General features: G+C 34.1%; 1 protein-coding gene across 5 annotated transcripts in view; it reads left to right on the top strand.

The window, feature by feature from the left end:
* The window catches only part of LOC145734535 (uncharacterized), a 94276-nt gene that overhangs the window by 40207 nt on the left and 32322 nt on the right, over positions 1 to 21747 (top strand). The window contains exons 1-2 of one of the 5 annotated variants that reach the window (XM_081987974.1): positions 7754 to 7889; positions 8153 to 8188. The exons of 1 other annotated variant lie outside the window; for it this stretch is intronic. In XM_081987974.1, coding sequence (XP_081844100.1) covers positions 7769 to 7889; positions 8153 to 8188 — 157 coding nt within the window. In that variant the 5' untranslated portion in view covers positions 7754 to 7768. Of the gene's footprint in view, positions 1 to 7753; positions 7890 to 8152; positions 8189 to 16463; positions 16548 to 19174; positions 19376 to 21747 lie in introns of those variants that run through there. 3 more of the 5 variants (XM_081987975.1, XM_081987978.1, XM_081987976.1) reach the window with 3 other exon arrangements.

The raw sequence follows: 21747 nt of genomic DNA, 5'->3' as shown, positions 1-21747 counted from the left end.
TTGGCAAAATAACTGTCATAAATCTCAGAAAACCGTTTTATATCAAATACTGCAAGAAAACGTTTCTAAATCCTGATTTTTGCAACTTTTGAGCATAGTTTGACAGTTTTGACGTTAATGGCAGTTGTCACGGGATTTTAGAACACTATTTAGCTAGACAATCACGTGATAATTGTCAATATAACTTTCATAATTCTCAGAAACACGTTTTATAAGAAATACTGCAAGATAACGTTTCTAAATCCTGATTTTTGCTACTTTAGAGCATGGTTTGACAGTTTTGACGTTATTGACAGTTGTCACGTGATTTCAGAAGACTATTTAGCTAGACTATGAAGTGACAATTGTCAAAAAAGTCTGGTTTCAAAAATTGTGTTGAAATGTAATTTTTGCAAATTCTAGTAAAATTTTGACAATTCTGACATTAGTGGCAGAGATCACGTGTTTTTTGAGAATAATTTAGAGTAAGAAGATGACATTTTTAGAATCCTTATTAAATTTCCTGTTCAATAAACTGAAAAAGTATATAAAAAGTTTCACAACCAACATAATGGCAATAACGTAATTAAAAACGGTAGATTATACAGTGCGTTTTTTTTAACGCGCAACATAGGATTTCACGTGTTAAATTTTTAAGCCCATGTTAGACCATGTTATTTTGGAACTACAATTATAAAACTTGACGGGTGGCTGTTTCGTACCCTGAAGCTTAAGTAAGTTTACCAATTCGGCCTAAAAAGTGTTAAAAAGCTTGCAAAAAATCATCTTTTTTCGAAAAGGTTTTATCGTTTCATACTCCCTGTATGCATTGTTGTTCTTTGTTGTTTTTGATACTGGCACGGCAGGTAGCAGGTAAAATTTGGCGTAGAAAGTAAAACAGGGTGATCATTAACTTTATATCAAGAAAGTTAAGAACAAAAGAAGTATTTTTATAAGTGAATTGTTCAAAGTGACCTCCGTTTGAAGCCAAACAGTATTCCAAACAATCATAAAATACCCTTTTGACGTTCAAAAGATGTCGGGTCGTGATGCAGTCAAAATATGTCACTTTTCCTGCTACCTGTCCTGCCAGTATAAAAACAACAAGGAACAACAATGCATACAGGGAGTATGGAACGATAAAATCTTTTCGAAAAAAAATGATTTTTTTTCCAGTTTTTAATCACTTTTTAGACCAAATTGGTAGACTTACTTAAGCTTCAGGGTACTAAAGACACACCCGTCAAGTTATAGACTTGCAGTTCCAAAATAAAATGGTCTAACATGGGCTTAAAAATTTAACACGTAAAATCCTATGTTGCGCGTTAAAAAAAACGCACTGTATACAAAAAACAGGAGAACGGTAGGGTAGGAGAACTATAAAAACGTTAGATATACTGTTTTAACAGTAGACCTGGCAACATTGACTACAACACTATAATAGGGGATTTAAAGCAAATTTTCAGAGCCACACAGTGGTAAAAACTACAACAGAATAGCCAAATTACAAGCTGTCCAACTTAACACTACTAATTAGAGTCAGTTTGATGTTTTCTATGCAATAACTCCCTAATCGTTAAAATTTACTGCAATTCCCTAATAAAGAATTTAAACAGAACCTCAAAGGGTACATATTGGTCGAAATTAAAACTCTGTAACTGTCAAAATATCTAATTGACAAGCTGTCACCATAAACACTTGACAATAATTTTATCAACCTAAATTCTTCTGACAAATACCCTAAAAGTACTACAAAATACTGCATAATTCTTTAAAAATATTTCAAATACTGACTAATATAAAATACTTGAAAGTACTGCAAAACACAGTAACCTACTGCAAAATAGCTTAAAGATACTAAAAATATTTTGAAAAACACTACAATCTATTACAGCTAAAATAAAAATGTTGCTTTATGAAAAAAGTGTATTCTTTGACAGATACATATTACAAACTAGGTCATTGTGCATATATTTTTTTAGTAATTATTGTGTGTATATAGGGTGATCAAAAACACACTTAAAGGGCTACAATAATACCAACACTGTTTTTGGTTTTAATCAATAATATTCTTCATCAGACAAGTATCCGATCCGGTTTGTCTTTCTCTGAACTACTTAAAACTACTAAAATAAGCTTGAAAAATTTTACTTTGATTAAATTCATATTTAAGTAAAGTTACTCATGTAGTAACCAGTTGGTTGTAGTAAAAAAGGCCACATGGTTCTCTAATTTATTACTTCCGACTAATTTTTACGTATTAATTTTTAGCGGCAAACTTCCTAGAAACCATCTCCAACTGAAATTAACCAGAAAGTACCTCTTAATGTTGTTTTATTGCTTCTCGAAAAAAAAAGCGTTAAAGTGCTTACGATACCAGAATAACGGTTTAAGAGCTAATTAGCAATCCAAACTTTGTCTCAATGGAGATGTCCGCCTAGAAATAGAAATTTCTTGTAAACATTGCAGGAAAAACTTGCCTAATTAAATTCCTTCTCGTTAAGAGAGAGAAATGTAGGCATTACATGGCGCCTTTTAATGTAGGCCATCTAGATTAATGCAACTCAGGCCCATTGTGCTCTCGATATCCTATTGGAAAATAGGTCTATGCATATTGCGTCAATTTCAAATGCACACGTATCTACCAAGTGTTGACATTTCGTTTATTGATGTTTTATTTATTGCAAAGTGATATTAAAAGGGTAACACCTTAACATTTGTTGGCAACACAATAGAATTTCTGGCAATTTTTTCTGGTATTTGGGATTGTTTTGTTGTTACTCAATTTTTTGGTATTATAAATTGCTATGATATTAAAACTGGTTTTCGTCACAGTTTCGGTTCGAAAATAGCTCCCAACACATTGAAAATGCGTGGTATGATAAAAATAACGTGGGACCGTGTCGGGAGGTGAAGGCGGCCACTTGGGCATCGATTCAAGATTGTTTCTCTCTGGGCTTTTGGCGCCGGCCGGCATTCTCGAAGGCCTAACAAGCAGGTCAGCACATTGAAAACGGCAGGAACGCATTATAACAATACGACCCAGGATTTCTTGCATTTCAACACCTCCAATAGATGTGGAAGAATAATGAATTTATAATATATATCAAGTTAAGTTACATTCCGATGTGGTCACGAAGCCATGTGGAAATTGGAAGAATTTACGTCCGATAAAAAGGAGGATACACGAGCTGTAGAACAATATGGGATACACTGTCAAATGCCTTGGTCAGGTCCAAACAAATTTCGCTGGTAGAACACTATAGAGGAAATATTAAGAAAAATGTAAAAATGACAGACGCTGAGTTAAAGAAGAGAAATTACTGGGAAGGATCTGATATGCTTTAGCGATAACAATGAATAAGATATCAAACTATTTTGAGATTGTAATTTTGTGGTGGTTTTTAGGTTTAAATTAATTTGACTACGTGAAGACAATCATATTTTACTGGTTTTTATAAAAGTTGCAAAATTGATAGTACGTACTGATGGATGTGACAATATTAATTGAATATGGTGTATATGTGGTATAGGGAAAATACTATCAAGTGTTGAGTTTTAATCAGTAACAGAGAAATAACGTTTTATTTAAGATAAAAAGGAAATTTAAACTAGACAGCCCAAAAATTACACGATATAAACTGCAAACTCTAATACAAACTAAACATAGTTCGAACATCTTATTTCTCAAAAAAGCATAAAAATCTGTAAAAAGAGCAAAACTACTAACTAACTAAAAGTTCTAGAAAGCTTTTAAACTGCTTTAGAAGCATACGGAAGATTTGAAATTTTTTAAAAAATACTTGAGAGTATTTGGACAGTTTAAAAAGCATATTGAAGGTTCTGAAATGCTTTAGAGGTATTTGGAAATTCTTAGACGGTTCAACAATTTTTTGGAGGCTTCTAGACTGTTTTGATATCTTTTGGGAGACTAGTTAAAAAGCTTTTGGAAGCTTCTAGATTGTTTTTAAAGGTTTGCTGCTTTAGAAGCATTTTGGAGTTTCTGTAGTGTTTTGAATTTTTTTTACACTACTTTAGGAGCATTTGGAAGGTTTCTGGAGAGTTTATAAAGCATTGAAGGTTTTCGACTGCGTTTAAAGCATTTGAAACCCTATTTCTTCTAGAAGCATAAGGAAGCTTTTAGACTTCTTTGAAATTTTTTGTAAGCTTCTAGACGGTTTTGCAAGACTTCTTGAGAAGCATTTTGGAGTTTCTGTAGTGTTTTTTTTTTGTAAATCTAACCGTTTTTCAGATATATACTACTTTAATGCACTTTTTACCGAAAATTAGTTGAAAATTTGAACATCCTGTATCTTGATTATTTGTGGACGTTCAGGGTGGTTCAACCACTCAAAAAAATCGTCTTAAACTGCTCTTTTCAGTGGTGTAGAGCAAAAAATTGTGTACAGGGTGAGCAAAATAATGACACCCTGTATACAGGGAACTGTATTGAAGTTCAAACGTTACGCAGTTTGGTTTAGTGGTCCATTACGAACAAATTTGCACTCTTGTAGTTTTTATGTTTTTGAGATATTAACTAAATCAGTATAGTAGGCTAGGAAAAACCTTCATTTGGACAAAATTTCGGTGTATTTTCCCAAAAAATCGCGAATAACTTGATTATTTGAAACGTTCCGTATAGACATATTAAATGATCGTAAGTAGCCTATGATTGGATCACGTGACGTTGAGCGGGCACCGTTAACTTGCTCCGTGTGGCCGCTAGAGGGCGCCAGACTTGATAACGTTTTTTCAGACGTTTTTCTAAATATCTCGGAAATGGTTTGACGCAATTTTCATTAATTATAACATTTTACCGTACAACCTTGAAAAATTAGATTTTTGACATTTTTAAAGGGGGTAACTCTATAATTTTTATTTTGGAAAATTTATGAGATTTTTTCCGCACTGAAGTGCGGTAAAGATACTTTTCCGCAATGCAAGATTAATTTACTATAAATGTATAAAAAACCTGCAATTTTGAAGTTTGAAAAAATTTGCGAAGAAAAAATGAGTGAGGAAAAGTAACTTTACCGCATTCATTTTATTTTTCAAAAAAAAGAACATTTAAATCAAAAAACTCTTTATTTGATTTCTCAATTAAGGATACATTTTTAATCATGTTCGCAAACAGAGGTTTTCATTTTAGTAATTTTACTAAACACTTTCCTTCAATTTAATGAAAATTGATACTCGTAGGAAATATTTTGTACCTAACACATGCGGAAAGCGTCTTTCCCGCCCTTTAACTGCTTGCCAACTACAGTCTCGTGCTGGAAAGTACCACTTTCTGCACTTTTTAGGTAAATAAATATTTTAAGCGTGCCATATCTTGAAAACCGTCAAAAATGTCTAACATTGTTGTACAGCAAACCGGACACCAGATTCGTTTGTCCATGCCATAATTAGTTAAAAAGGCCATCTTGACACGATTAACTCCAATATGTATATTATATACAACCTTGTCAGACTACTTTAGGAACATTTGGAAAGTGTTTGAACAATTAAAAGAGCATTGAAAGTTCTGGACTACTTTTAAGGCATTTGAAACCTTGTAGACAGTTCTAGAAACTTTCGGAAGCTTTTAAACTGTTCTAAAAGCTTTTAGAAGCTTCTAGGCTCTTTTGAACTGCTTAGAATGTTGAATATTTTTTTAGACTACTTCGGAACATTTGGAAATTTTTTGTTCAGTTTAAATTTGTAAATTGATGCCAATTTTGTAACAGATAATTGGTATGTTTTTGTCTCTCAGAAGCCTTCAATATCTCAAATATAGCTATAACAAAAATAAAGCCATACAAGCAAAAAACTAAATTAAGCACAAAAACATGATTTTTTTTATTATTTACAAAAATCAAGCATATAACACATTTTAACATCCAAGTTTCTAATTTTTGTAACTATATTGCTAGTTGCACAAACAATTCGAGAAATAATTATGTTTAAATGTAATAAAATCAAACTTGATTGGTTTTGTGACAGTTTTCTGAGATAATGATTGATCAGAGGCATTGACGAGCTGGTGAAGGCGCTGAACACACAGTGTGTGTTACCATTCAACTGTCATCAACCAGATGGCGACGATCCTTGAAAAAGTTCATTCACTGCTATTGAAATGGAGTCATCCTTGATCCGCACAAGGCTTTTAACTGTCTGATTGTCACCTGGCGAATGCTTTCCCGATAAAGATTTTCTGGGAAGGTGAGATAATCTCTGTTACCTCGAATCGTCTCGTGTTAACATCGGTTATTCCGGTAGCACGCTAACAAGATGGGCGTGGTGCTACATCTAATGAGCATTGTTTGTTAAGCTGGTTTTCGCCGAGATTAGTCTCATCGCAGTCAACAATCGGAGAGTTCGGCGCCCGTGACCATGCAACTTAGCCGCTCGTTAAGTACCACCAACGTAGGGGGTCTCATTTCTTCTATTGACTTTTACCTGCATGCATAATATTATCTTAACCATCTCATAATATTATTACGGCTACAGGTTCCATATAGGCTGCAAGAGGGGTTTGACCTCATACCTAATAAACCACACACATTAATCATCTAATTCCGTCTTGTCACTTATTGGCCCATCCTTAAAACCCATTAAGGGCTGGACATCAAGGGATAATTAACATATTTCACACTAAACTTTATTTCCGGCCGCTTTTAAGCAAATTGGATACAAGATGCACTACAAAACACCACCAATAATAACATAACATTTATAGGTCAATCCAAAGCTATATAAAGTTGTTTCAGTTGAATCGATTAGGCTTGAGCCTAATTTACGACTAGTTTTTAGATAATGCAACTCTCTTCATGAATGAAACTGGCTGGTACCACACACCCATACGAATCAGTCCTGTTATTTTTTATTACCCATCATTATCTGTACTATTAGCAATCAAGAGTAACCATTGGAAAAGGTTTGATGAGTCACTTATTAGATATGCTTGATGATTTTTTAAGTTCCAACTGTAAAATGTAAATTTTGGCAGCTACACTAGAAATTTGTGGTTATTCTTTTTCTTCTTCCTCCACGTCCACTGTACTCACACTTTCCTCATAATCCTCATACTTAAACAAACAGCCTCTTCGTTATATTCACTTTACCAATTCTCTTAAGATATGTTGTCCTTTCTATCATTTTCTCTTATCCTTTGTCCTGCAACTTAATTCATCAAAATTCTACTATCATTTCAGTCAACTTTCCCTCCCCTTGCGCCAACCTCAAAATCTTGTGTACCATGTCTCTCAAATTTGCTCTCATTGGTTCATTTTTTACTCTTGTCTCAATCTCTCTCTTTCTTTAAAAAACATCTTCTTGACCGCCCAGTAAAAACATTACTCTGTCTTCACGTAATCAAATAAACCATAAAAACTCTTAAAATCATTTGATATCCTATTCATTGAGATTGTTATCGCTGCAACACAACTCCAAGAGATAATCAGATGGCACCGATCAACTTGACTCCGTAAGTATCGAAAGTCTTATTTTAATCCCAAGTTAAATAGAAAGCCTCGCCTTTATTGTTTGGAAGTGGTACGATTTTACTACGATATGTTGTAAATATGATTAACACTGTCACTGATTGTACATCCGCGCATTGTTGCTGTTTTTTAGTTTGTTTGTTGAAGTGTCTATTGAAATAAATTACTATGGGAGAGATGCGGAGATGCAGTATACGTAACCTAGAAAATCAGACCTAAATTTCAGTTATAATGTTATTCAAATAGTGGGCAGGAAGTAAACTAGTTTTGCAGCTTTAACCTCCCAAAATGGAAGGAAAGAACCAAAAATGGGGTGCAATTTGCAGGAGGGCAACTCAATTCGTATTAATGGACGGAAATTATATTGCTTAAGGGTGTTCCACCCCTGTACATGCAGAAAACATCCTCAGGGGGTGATTTTTCGTTTTTGTGAGTATTGATTAGGCAACGTATTTGTGTGTGGGAAGGCTTATTACTAGAGATAAACTTTCCGATACACTCTATTGATTCACCTTTCTTGCAATGATGAGCAATCTTTGAACACAATAGTAAAACTTATTGTGTTATCGATATGTTTTGCAATTTTATTGCTCACTGTTAATCTAAAACTAATATGGTCGTTTATTGAGTGTTGTTAACGTTAATGTTTAGAGTGATTATATTGGATATTAATAACTTTCTCGTTGTTTTAGGTAAGGCAGTTTTGTTAGAAATTGTACCAATGTTACGTAAGTATTCACTTTTTTTTTTGTACCATCCCATTGGCCCTACGAAACGTATTTTTCCATACTTTTGGTAACTTGGTTTGACATTTCTTAAGTGAAATGATTTTCTTTGTTCCCTAAGAAACACAAATCAAACATTATTATAAACTTAAGGAGGTTCCAAAAATTCAAAAATACACAGTGTGTTCCATTTATTCCAGGTATAAAGAGCGTTACGGTTAACTGATGTGACTCACCCTGTATAGTAATGACAGCCTGGACTATTAGGCGAAAGCGCGTATACTCTTAAATTAGTAGTTTTTTCATTGGTTTTCAGTCTTGAAACAAGGATTTTTTGACTTTGTAATCAAAATTATTACTTTAACTTTTTTTCAAGTGTTTTGATCACTCTGTAGTGTTTTGTGCCACAAATAGTTTAAACAAGACAGAGACAGAAATTTTTTTAAGTAATGTAGTCTGAATGATTAGTACTAATTTTGTATTTTATTTTTTATATACTTAAAAGGTACAGTTTGTATTAAAAACATTGTAAATATATGAAAACTTCTGTCTGTTAAGTACAGCTTGTTATTTGCTTATTGGTCAAAAAGCAGCTTTTTCTTGACCAATCACAAATTACCAACAGTGCTGCGATTTAGTTTTATAATTTGGAACATACCATAAACGTCTTTGTAACAACAAGAACAGATTTGCAAGCTGACAAAAATTGTTTATTTAATATCTCTATGATTATTTACTAACGGATGGTGAAACAATGCAAATTCATTCTTCACAAATGTCTACTAATTGCCATTTTTAGAGGTTTTCTAAAAATAATTAGTTAATCACACGTATCTACTAATCACGTTGTCAGGCTTCTTAAAACACAAATAAGCCTAACCTAACCTTATGGTAATTTTTCCGTTATTTTACATTTCTATGTGTATTTTAATTAGTAAATTTAATTTTTTTGCTTTAAAATCAATTATTCACTATTCAAACATGAATTAGTACAGAAAAAGTTTCTCAGCTAGTTGACTGTTGATGTCTCCAGGTCAATTTTGGATAAAAGCGTTTTGTTTATGCAAAAATGACTTTTGGTCCTTGTTTCTGTGTAAATTGACTTAATCACTTTGACAGGACGCTTTATATAGGGTGGTCATTGACACAATATCGAAAATTTGTACTTTTCAGCAGCTCGTATTACTTTACAGTTTGTGATATGTTTTCAAAATCAGTTGGACATGGCAAAACTTTTATTAGCATTGTTATCTCAAACCACATAAGCGCAGGAACATTAGTCAAAGCAAATTCTTTGTTAATGAACTTCCAGGAAAACCTAATCTAGCGCAATTGATTCAATTATAATCCACAGTGGGTCAATCGATATCGTCACGACAATAATAATGCACAAAGCGCTGTAACACGTAACTATTTCGTAACACGACGTGCATTCGAGCTGAGTCTAGAACAATCGGCCGGTAGTACTAAGGAAAAGGTAGTACCAGACATTCGAAGACATAACAAACAAAAAAAATGTGATGGAACCTGACGGGGCAGAAGCCAGCAGGAATGTTCAAGCCATATGGTCGGGTAACGAGCGACCTGTCGTTGCACTTTGTTAGATGAATCGATCAAAAAATCAAATTTTATTCGATCGGTCATTTATTTTCGGTTCAACGATATCGATTTTGATGAAACTCTTCTTAGAAGATGCCTGACTGACTAAATCATCTTTAAGAAGAAAATTGAATAACTTAACTGTAGTTAGTTATTAGGTTGTTGTCAAGAAAAAGCAGCAAGCTGAAAGCTGCTTTTCTTTGGCCAATCACCAATTGACCCACTGTGTCAATGTCATTTTTTCATAGCCAGGCTTGTATGGTGTGTATAAGACTTGGTTCAAACATACATAGAAATATTCTAATACAATTTTTTGGTGTACACAGTTTCTTGATTTAATATTTATGCCATTTGATGATCGTTCTCACGATCTGTAAACAGTAAAGTAACCGTTTTGTTCTTGTGTGAGCAACAAAACGTCGAAGGATACAGCAAATTGCAGAAACGACAATTAATGGGTCAGCGTTTGGTATAACATTGCACACCGGTATGCATTCAAGAAAACGCATTAGAGAACAGCAAAACATTACGCTCATTTCCTGTATGTTACTCGCTTTTCAATGTCACTCTGTTTACTGAGTAAACAACGGATTTATCAAATTGAATACGAAACAAATTTCATATTTGATGCAAGTTTTAGACATAATAATCAGTGAAACTATAATAAGTATTATAGTGAAATCAGGCATTGTTTAATAGTCACATTCATCTTACTGATCTGAGTTTATATTTTGGCATTTTACACTCATTTTGAGACAGTTATACATGCCTTTAGTACTCAAAAGGAGGTCAAGGTAAATCCTCTTGCTAACCTTCCACATATTTCCGTGTAAATCTCTCGAGACTTTATCTTACAAAATTCGAGAAATATTCTTACAAAATGTTTTTTAGCTTCTAGTCAATTTTCAGAAGATTTGGGGAAAAAATGATAAAAGCATTTTGAATGGTTTTTTTACAGTTTTTTTATCAATTTCAGTTCAGTTTTAAACAAACAAACGACATTGTCAGAGATTGAAAACGCTTTCCTAGGCAGGAAAAATGCTTCTAACATTAATTTCTACTAATCTAAGTCAAAAATCTGGATTTATACAACATTTGTCAGCTCTGGAACATTACAAAACCATTTCAAAATGTGTACTAACATCAATTTTAAAAGCTGTTCGTGTCAGAAAGTTTATATCATAATTTGACAACTGAGAGACATTAAAAACGTTAATAAACAAGTTTTCTTGACAATTCTAAGGACAGTAACACAGTGTTTAACATGATTTGACAGATAAGTCACTGCAAAAACCGATCTTAACCTAAATTCTCACATCCCCAAGACGATAAAACAGTATTTATCATGAATTTAACAATTCTAAGACAAAAAGATAGTTGCAAATACCTTTTGACATGTTTAAAATCTTCTGAAAATGTGTTTTAAGTCAGTTTTAAAAACTGTATATGTTCGAAAGTTTTTAAGATGATTTGACTACTGTTAGACATAACAAACGTCAATAACAACAATTTATAGGAAGTAAAAAGGCTTCTAACCTCACTTCTGACAATTTGCTGCTAGTAACTCTTTCAATTTCAACAAATCTAAGACAGAAAAACAGTTTTTAACATGGATTTAACAATTCTGAAACGGAAAGACAGTTGCAAGCACCTTTTGACATGTTTGACACATTACGAAACCTTCTAAAAATGGGTTTTAACGTCAGTTTTAAAAACTGTATAAGACAGAAAGTTTTTAAGTTGTTTTGACAATTGTTAAACATTGCAAATGTCAATAAAAACAATTTTTAGAGAGAAAACTTCTAAGGTCAGTTCTGACAATCTGGTGCTAGTAACTCTAACTTCAATTTTGACAAATCTAAACAGAAAAATAGTTTTTAACATGATTTAACAATTCTGAAACGGAAAGACAGTTGCAAGCATCTTTTGACATGTTTGACACATTACGAAACCTTCTAAAAATGTGTTTTAACGTCAGTTTTAAAAACTGCATACGACAGAAAGTTTTTAAGTTGTTTTGACAATTGTTAAACATTGCAAATGTCAATAAAAACAATTTTTAGAGAGAAAACTTCTAAGGTCAGTTCTGACAATCTGGTGCTAGTAACTCTAACTTCAATTTTGACAAATCTAAACAGAAAAACAGTTTTTAACATGGATTTAACAATTCTGAAACGGAAAGACAGTTGCAAGCACCTTTTGACATGTTTGACACATTACGAAACCTTCTAAAAATGTGTTTTAACGTCAGTTTTAAAAACTGTATATGACGGAAAGTTTTTAAGTTGTTTTGACAATTGTCAAACATTGCGAACGTCAATAAAAACAATTTTTAGACAGGAAACTTCTAACGTCAGTTCTGACAATCTGGTGCTAGTAACTCTAACTTCAATTTGGACAAATCTAAACAGAAAAACAGTTTTTAACATGAATTTAACAATTCTGAAACGGAAAGACAGTTGCAAGCATCTTTTGACATGTTTGACACATTACGAAACCTTCTAAAAATGTGTTTTAACGTCAGTTTTAAAAACTGCATACGACAGAAAGTTTTTAAGTTGTTTTGACAATTGTTAAACATTGCAAATGTCAATAAAAACAATTTTTAGAGAGAAAACTTCTAAGGTCAGTTCTGACAATCTGGTGCTAGTAACTCTAACTTCAATTTTGACAAATCTAAACAGAAAAACAGTTTTTAACATGGATTTAACAATTCTGAAACGGAAAGACAGTTGCAAGCACCTTTTGACATGTTTGACACATTACGAAACCTTCTAAAAATGGGTTTTAACGTCAGTTTTAAAAACTGTATAAGACAGAAAGTTTTTAAGTTGTTTTGACAATTGTTAAACATTGCAAATGTCAATAAAAACAATTTTTAGAGAGAAAACTTCTAAGGTCAGTTTTGACAATCTGGTGCTAGTAACTCTAACTTCAATTTTGACAAATCTAAACAGAAAAATAGTTTTTAACATGATTTAACAATTCTGAAACGGAAAGACAGTTGCAAGCACCTTTTGACATGTTTGACACATCACGAAACCTTCTAAAAATGTGTTTTAACGTCAGTTTTAAAAACTGCATACGACAGAAAGTTTTTAAGTTGTTTTGACAATTGTCAAACATTGCAAACGTCAATAACGTCAGTTTTGACAATCTGGTGCTACTAACAAGGTTTCTAACTGCAATTTTGACAGAAAGAGTTGTAAACTGCTTTTGACAAGTTTGAAACATTATTTGGCAGGAGACGGACATTGGAAAAGGGTTTCTGACAGCAATTGTGACAATCTGCTGCTAGTAAGAATGTATCTAACTTCATTTTTGACAGTTTTCAACATTAATTTCTTTTTCTTCGTTCTTCATTTTTCTGTCAAAATTCATCAATTTGACGTTTTTGGTCAAATTAATTCAAACTACGTTGTAACTTTTTAATTTAAACAGGCTTTATGTGTAAACTTTGATGATAACTAAGTATGCAATTTATGACATTTACGTAGTGTTTTATCAATAATTATCTCAACAAGTCTACTTATCCTACTTAGAACACTATCGATATTGTTGTTTAATTTGACCTTATTTTATCTCATTTTTGAGTCATTTTATGCACGTACTTCATTTAGTAATTTACACGAATTATTTGATCTACAGTTGGTATGTTAAATTGTACCATTTGAATGGTATTATTGTCGCCTATTTCCTCGACAATAATTCATCCAGGAATACGGAATTTCTGAGCGGCGACGGTACCGCCCACTGCCAATTGCTGAATGAAAAGGAAGGAAAGTCATCGGATGTAAATCATTCCCGAGAAGATAGTGGGCAGACGTAATGCCCGTTTATCGAATGTAAATACTCCGTAAATTAGGAAATATATAACTAAGTACTTTACGGTCAGGTCGGTAGTACTGGTGGGTAAATGGAAAACGACCGCTTTCACTTCGAGGAGGACCTTTTTTCACTGGGAGACTTTGACGATAAATAAATTCTAATAATTGCGAAATAATACGGTTGCGTAAAACTTAAAAAAGGGATGATTTATCGCGACCACCACCCACCGAGTACCATTACACTGTCACCTATGCCAAAAGTAAACAAGATGCATTAACAATTCAAACTCGAAAAAAACGGAGCCGCACCGATTCCGAAAACAACAAGGAAGCGAGAGAAGGAAAATCGAAAACAACAAAAATCCTACTTAATGGGGGCCCTGCCCCCCTTTGATTGTGCAACCTGCCCCGTAGCCGTGCATTGTGCTGGAATTTATAGGCTGCAATCATTCAATCAAAAACGCCCGTGGACCCTGAGGGTCTCGGAAATATCCATCGACCAGGTTACCAGGAAGAAAAACTTTTGTCTTTGATTGGGATCGTCGTATACCTTTCACCGTTATTAAGTTTCACCATATCAGATACAATAGAAAGAAAGAAGTCACAAATATGGGAAAATATCTGACCAAAGGTTGCTGAATTATTGGAATCTGATATCTGATCTTGCCCTAGCTTCCTGGCACTAACCATATACTAAAAACCTTTTATTCTTGCATGGGAACATCAAGAACATATCAGTTGGTTATGTTTTGATGAAGGAGGTAAGCAATATTGCTAATCTTGCGATCCAACAGCAAACCCAGTGGAGGAAAAGCATTTTGAGGTAGCTTGCGTCAAAATGAGAAAAAGTTGTGAAGGTTTTAAGAAAGAAGCAAAGACTGGTTTGTACTACAAAAATGGATTGAAGAAGGCATCTAAGATGCAAAATCTCATCAATTTGTCAGTGTTTGTCTGTCAATTGTCAGTTTACTAACATTGAAAAATGTTGTTGAAGATAGAAGAAGTTGAAGAAAGAGTCCAAAGTTGAAAACATAATAGATAGCAAACTGGACAGCTGAGAAACTGTCAGAGGACCATCAGAGGATGAAATCACAGCAAAAGCTTGAAGAAAAGAGAAAAGAAGAAGCATTTGATTAAGTTGGTAGATAGAACAATACTGTTTATGGTGGGACAAAGGACGTTACCATAGAACTAAAATAATTGAATGAAGGTATAAAGTAATTGAATAATTATTTGTGAAAATTTACTAGAGAATGCATTTTGTAAACTTTTTCAATTAAAAAAGTGTAAAAACGTCGAATTTAAAAATACCACTAAACCTCAATGTAATTCACAGTTTTGTTGTCAAAAGTGATTCTACACTTTTAATTGAAAGTCAAAAGGTTGACAGTTCACATGATTGTATTACTTAGATTTAATGTAATGTCACGTGACTGAATGGAATTTTAATTTTACTAGGCTGGGCATTATGATAGTAAATCAATGATACAGTCATCACTATTATTAGTAGAGTGCATTATTAAAACTTATAAAATAATACCTTACTTATCTTGGAGGACCGATGACAAACTTGATAAATTAATAAGTGACTGCAATTTTTTTAGTTAATAAATGGCAAATCAGCCATTAATCATTCGGAATTAACATAATCCCAGTGAGGAAAACCCTTAAATGATATAATTTCCATAAAAGTTGCCAAATTTTACTAAAACTCCCTGTGTCCACTTAACAACAAAACAAAATTTTGTTTTTGGATTTTTAGAAAATTGACACGTCAAAATCATTAAAATTCAACTCATATAAAATTTACTTGAAATGAATTAGAACTTTTGATTGATTGCTTTTGAGCATGATTTTTTAAAACTTTTATAGCTTCATAGATTGGTATTTGATAGTTTTTAGTATTTTCACATATGGAACTAGCTTTACAGAAAACAGCTAGTTGTATAGCATTATGGCGTTGTATTTGACAGATCGAAATATATCCACAATAGACAGTTACACGTCACAACTGTCCAATTTTTTTCCTAACCCTGTATATAGATCAATATTTTTGTTGCTTTTTAATGAAGAAGTGATTAGTATTTTTCCAGGTTTCAAATTTTTTTTAATTCTCAAGAATTTCTTCAACACTGCATAATCTTAACATGACAAATGATTGCCAACTGTCTAAACTTTCCATGGTTTGCTTTAACTTAAACTATTCCCATAAATCGTCACAATTTTTCCAATCAATAGCCAATAGATCTGGCCGGTAATACGATTACAAAATCCGGCGAGCAAAAACGCATTTCGCCTGATTTATGGACGACATTTTGAAAGGTTTCATATACACGCAGTGTTGCAAACTTGTTTATTGTACATAATTTCTGTTTGTCAATAATAATTTCAGAGCAAAATGGACTCTACAAAAGGGGCGCAAGATAACAGCTCTACTTTACGATTATTGTTGCTGAGTTGCGACATTTTAAAAGAACTTGGTTACTTTGGTAATAAACATGGAGTTGTAAATGGTAACTCAATCAACGTTTGGCCACCTTACAAACGGTTCTGGTCGGTTGGCCACTGCGTTTGACCACTTCATTAGCCGGCAGGTCTTCTCACTAGATCTGCGGGTTCCCCAACTGGCAATTATCGATTTATGAAAAAAGTACCCGTCCAGCCATAAATTACAACGGAACCGTGTAATTTTAATAATTCGCTCTTAGATAATAATAGATATTTTTCTTGGTGTACATGTTGCAAAGATAGTTTATCATCCAGCTATTGTTTTCAGCCACTGTCTCTTGCTATTTGAATACGCATTTTTGCATTTTTCTTATCTTATCAGCAAACTAATTATCCCTTGTGCACACACTCAGAAACGTTTTATTTAATTTTAGTTTGGTGTAAATGTTTTTTGGATGAGGTTTCAGTATCAAGGAACACAATATGTTGTAAGTACTTTACATTTGATAATTTTGGTCACCCTAGTTAGTTAAATGTGAGATAATTCCATAAAAAATATTCCTACAAACTACGTCTCTTCAAATAGATTATCGTGAAATTCTTGGTTTTTCAATTAAAATGTCCTTTTGTTTTTCTCTAATTAGAATGCATTCTTTAAACGTTTTTTTCTATTAGAATAAGCTTCTAAACAAAATTATCGTTTTCTTGGAAATTGTTCAGCTATCAAAACTCGAAATTGTGTATCTCAAATACAAAACTTTTTTGGGATTAAATGGTCTGTTAAGAAGAAAACAACTATTTTTCAAAAAACAACCAGTAAACTTAAGGTTTTCTACTGTGGTGTATTTAGAACTACCCCACGTATAAATTTGATACTTTTCGAATAATTTCACTGTTAGAAAACCCTTTTTAAATGGGTTTTTTATTAGAACACGTCTCCAGGTAACACTCTATGGATGTTTTTACATGTGGAGCTTTTCTTCAGAGATTACGTGGTGCCCTAATTAAAAAATATGCAATTGTCACGTGACTAGTAAACTAATACGTAGTTTAGAGTCACATGTTCACGCGTTACATCTGTCAAAACGTCTCTGAAAATGGAAAATGTGTCATGTGACCGCTGCGACAGTTACTAAGATAAATAGCCGAAAACTATAGAGATAGAGACCATTAAGCCGCAAGAGTAAATTATAGCTTCATAATGTGACTAATTTTTACTGGTTATCTAAGATGGCGTCAAGTATCACGTGAGCACTGTCAACCTTAGCTACCAAAAGAGGAACAACCAAACCCAAAGCCATATAAACTGAATTTTGACATTTTTTGCATTTAGGATAGTTCGAGGGATTTTGACAGTTGTAACGTGGCTGTTTATCTAAGATGGGACCAAGTGTCACGTGACCATTGCCACTACTAGCAAAACAGATTCAATCAAACCCAGAGTTAGGCAACAAATGCCATTTGTGGCAACTGAAGATGCATTTCTACTGTATAGCTTTATCATCTGAATTTGGATAATTGCGATGTTAATGTCTATTTAAATTGGTGTCAAGTGTCACGTGACCACTGTCACGATTGGTCAGGAAAAGTCAAACTAGATATGACATTATTTGTGCTTTAGAGCTTTATAAACCGAATTTTGACATTTTCCACATTCGGGACAGTTAGTGGATTTGGATTTTGACACTTGTAACGTGACTGTTTATTCAAGATGATACCAAGTGTCACGTGACTATTGCTACTACTAGCAAAACAAATTGAACAAAACCCAGAGCTATGCAACAAATGCCTTTGCTCACTCTGTACGTTTTGAATTTAACTAAAAAAATAATTGCTTCCTGTTATTTTGTGTTAACCATCCATCGATTTGCCATTACGTGGTAGTTAAGTAACGAAATTTGAATTCGTAAAGTGGTTCAGGAACTGTTTTGCGACAGCCCGAGGTTCTTCAGATTGACAGATGCCGACCGTGTCTCGTGGGTCTAAATGGTTCGATCAGATAATGCGGGTTAAACACCCGGTACCAACGGTGGGCGGCCAACCAGACCATTTTAATCACTATTATGCCTTATCGTCTACTATTATCTAACTTTCACTATTTCTTCTTCCTCAAAGTGAATCTGGATGGTTCTCGCCTAAAATGTTCAAAACAGTGCATTTTAAAGGTAGTAAGGTACCGCCCGGTACCACCGTCATGAGCATCATCAGGACAATCAGCTACTGTTAGACAAATGACGATAATGTTTAGAACTGAAGTGATTCATACATGAGTAATTCTTGGCGGTTGATTTTAACCGGCCAGTCAAGTGTTTAGCTATCGAAGTTGAAATGGTTGGAACGAACCAATACTGGGTACCACTAATAAATGCAGATTGCAGATTAGAGCAGACTTGTCAAAAATGAAATTTGAGATTGACAGTCCTGGCAAATTGCCCCTTATAGGGAGCAGAAGCCATATTCCCCTAGTTGGATGGGGGATTCAGGAAGGAAGGAAGGAAGATTGACAGTATATAAAACACATTTGACTACCACTCTACTATGTTGCTGCTTTTAAGAGTCCCATTCAAATTCAACACTTGAACACTTTGACAGTTGTGATTCAGCTACGTCATACGTGTCAAAATTCGTGTAAAGCTCTCAAATGAAAAATCAATTGAGTTATAAAATAGAACTTTTAAGTTTAACAACTGGTGAAGTTTCAGGTAGTTGACATACGGAGTGTTCTATATAAAATAGACAGTTTTTTCAATCACAGCAAGCGCCATCTTTTGTTGATGCCTGTCAAAATTAACTTTTACAGTTGACACTCAAAATGCCTTAGAAACACATCAGACTATTTGACCTGTCATCTTCCATCTGTCACGACAGGAAACAAAGGTTGTTAACTTGTCAAACAGTCATGTGACATTTTAGATACAAAAAATATTCTATTTAAAATAAGAATGTTAATCGACAGAGTGTTTTGCTTAAATTGGCATAAGTCCTTTTCTCGGCAAGTACTACCAAGCTCTAATCCAACTAATCCTGCTTCGATTTTATTACAACGTTGTCAAAACGGTACCACCATCGACGTTGCCACGTTGCGTCTTCCACTCGGCTTTCAATCGGAAAAACAATCGACAGTCAGTCGTAGCCCACTAATCTCGCGTACTTGCTGGTCGTACCCAGCGAATTCTCGTCGCCGACCTTGATTGTCGTAATCGTAGTACTCAGTATACAGGGTGATCGATTTTGATCGGAGGGTGGATGGTCGCCGAACACGGTTTACTTGATAGGATGTATGGTGACGGCAAACGGAGGGTTGCGGATCCCCAAGGTAGGATTTTTAATTTTTTTTGCGGTTTAATGGGTGTGGGTTGGTTTACAGCTGGTTTTTTCCAGACCTTTAATTGCTATCAATTAGCTGGTTTCCGTTTAATGCTGTTTCGAGTAACCTTCCGTTTTTACAATAATCCATTGATTTATGTTTAAACAACCATCCAAATAGTTGTTAGATATCATTCTGGGTCATCTATGGTCACAAAATTTCGCAAATATTTACACGTTTATAGTTTGGCACACCTTTTGAGCAAGGTTTGGTGAACTAAGTTCCCATGTGCAGTATTTGGGTAAATGTTAGCACAATGAATGGTGATTGGTCAAAAAATCACAAACTATGAACAGTACTGTGATTTGAATCTTGTTGAGTATGTTTTAGTTGTTGTGACAGAGGTCACGTGACACCGGACCTAGATCAACGTCACAACTGTCAAAGTTCAGACTATAAAACTATAAAGTACAATTACCGCTGTATCTTAGTTGCCGCAAATTTGCTTATGTTTTCTTTGGGCTTTGGGGCTTGTCAAGCTTGCTTTAGTTACAGCTGTCAAAATGTAAGCTCCTTGATTACATAAAATGTCAAAGTTTCGTCTATGAAGCTATAAAGTACAGATATTTTCGCGTCTAGCTGTCACAGACTGGTTTATACGACTTTAGATTGGGTTGACCGCATTTTGCTAGTCGTAAAATCACGTCACACTTGACACCATCTTAAATAGACAGTAACGTCACAATTGTCAAAATTGTCACATTTCCAAAGCATCTTAGTTGACGCAAATTGCATTTGTTTTGCTAGTAATGGCAATAGTCACGTGACACTTGGTTCCATTTTGGATAAACAGTCACGTTACAACTGTCAAAATCCCTCAAGTTCAGTCAAAATTCAGTTTATACAGCATTGGGTTTGGTTGGCTCTATTTTGGTAGTCGTGACATTGATCACGTGATACTTTTTTGAGCAAGGTTTTGTAAATTAATGCTGAAGTCACATATAAAGCATTTTGGGGAACTGACACAGTGGCTAGTTTGCGATTGGTCAAGAAAAAACAGCTTTTATTTCACCAATCAGAAACAGTGAAAAAAATGTACGCAAATGCTGCATGCGTGGATTTACCATAAACAATTTATAGTTTTCACTTCAGTGTAGCATAATAGTTACCTAGTTGATTTAGAGATAAGATAACCTTCCTGGTGCGTTTCATAAATGTTGCCAAACTGAGCATTACGTTCCATTATTGGCACGAATTTCAAAAATTTTTATAGCGTGAATAACGATGATTTCCCACATTACACACAAGTTATCAGAAAACTTTGTCAATGTGTCAACATTGTGTGTATGTGTATAAAGGGATGATGCTGGAAAATGTTCTACTTATTGGTAACATGAGAAAGGAGGAAAGAAAATAGGCAGATAAGACAGCAAAGTGTCAGATAATGAAACAATGATTTGATCTTGAAAAAGACGGTCCAGATCAAGGGTGAATAGGGAAAACTTGATTTTTCCCTACTTTCTTTAATTGGTGGCGAAACTCCAGCTGCATTTCCCTTTGCCTACTTACCTGTGCATATCCAGGCTATAAGTGATCTTTGGAATAGACTTACTTGACTGACCAAAAGTAAACCTGTTATTGTATCAAATTTAGGTTACATATGCACAACCTGAACATGATAAATCGAATTGCATTAGGCTGTCCCATAATTTGTACGACTAAACTAGATAGTTGAAGTGTGGCGCCTCGGCGGTTGAGCATTTCTTTAAATCAAAATTGAACCCATGCTGGGTAATATATAAAGTCTGGCGGCTACTGTTAAAAAGATTTATATGAACCGATAACTCGGGCATGGAATATATCCTGAGCAGAAATGGCCAACGGCTCAGGCAAAAGCAGTAATCTGAGATTCACGTAAACGACTTAATCTTACCAACTACTGTGCGGTTTAATGGCGTTTGTTTTTATTACCTTCTGTTGCCTATAACATTTGTTATAAACTGTCAACTGATCCTGTGCAAGTACCAATTAAAAGTGCAATATTATCGGTCGAGTGAAGGAAATCTTGAGGCGCCTATCGACAAATAAACTCAGATCGGTTTTTATTATGTCTCTTGGTTCTATATACACAACAAGTGATAAAATACTAGATTTCACGTGTGTGTGTCTATTACCAAACTAACCAGAATTTTGACCCCTAACTTAACTAATATAACAAAGAGGAGTTTCAGTCACTCCCCCAAAAATAATGCAGCTCGCCGACAAAAGATAATTGAATAAAGGTTTCCCATCAACTTTTCAATTCACTCCTATACGCTGATAAGTTTGTTAACAGTGAAAGGTTCTTCCGTACACTTTAGTCCTCCATATCCAATTAAGCC

Source organism: Ips typographus, linkage group LG10 (assembly GCF_016097725.1).
Source record: "Ips typographus isolate SLU linkage group LG10, UJ_Ityp_2.0, whole genome shotgun sequence".
NCBI lineage: Eukaryota > Metazoa > Arthropoda > Insecta > Coleoptera > Curculionidae > Ips > Ips typographus.
Note: the sequence above shows the minus strand (reverse complement) of the source record. Positions and strands in the feature narration are given on the sequence as shown.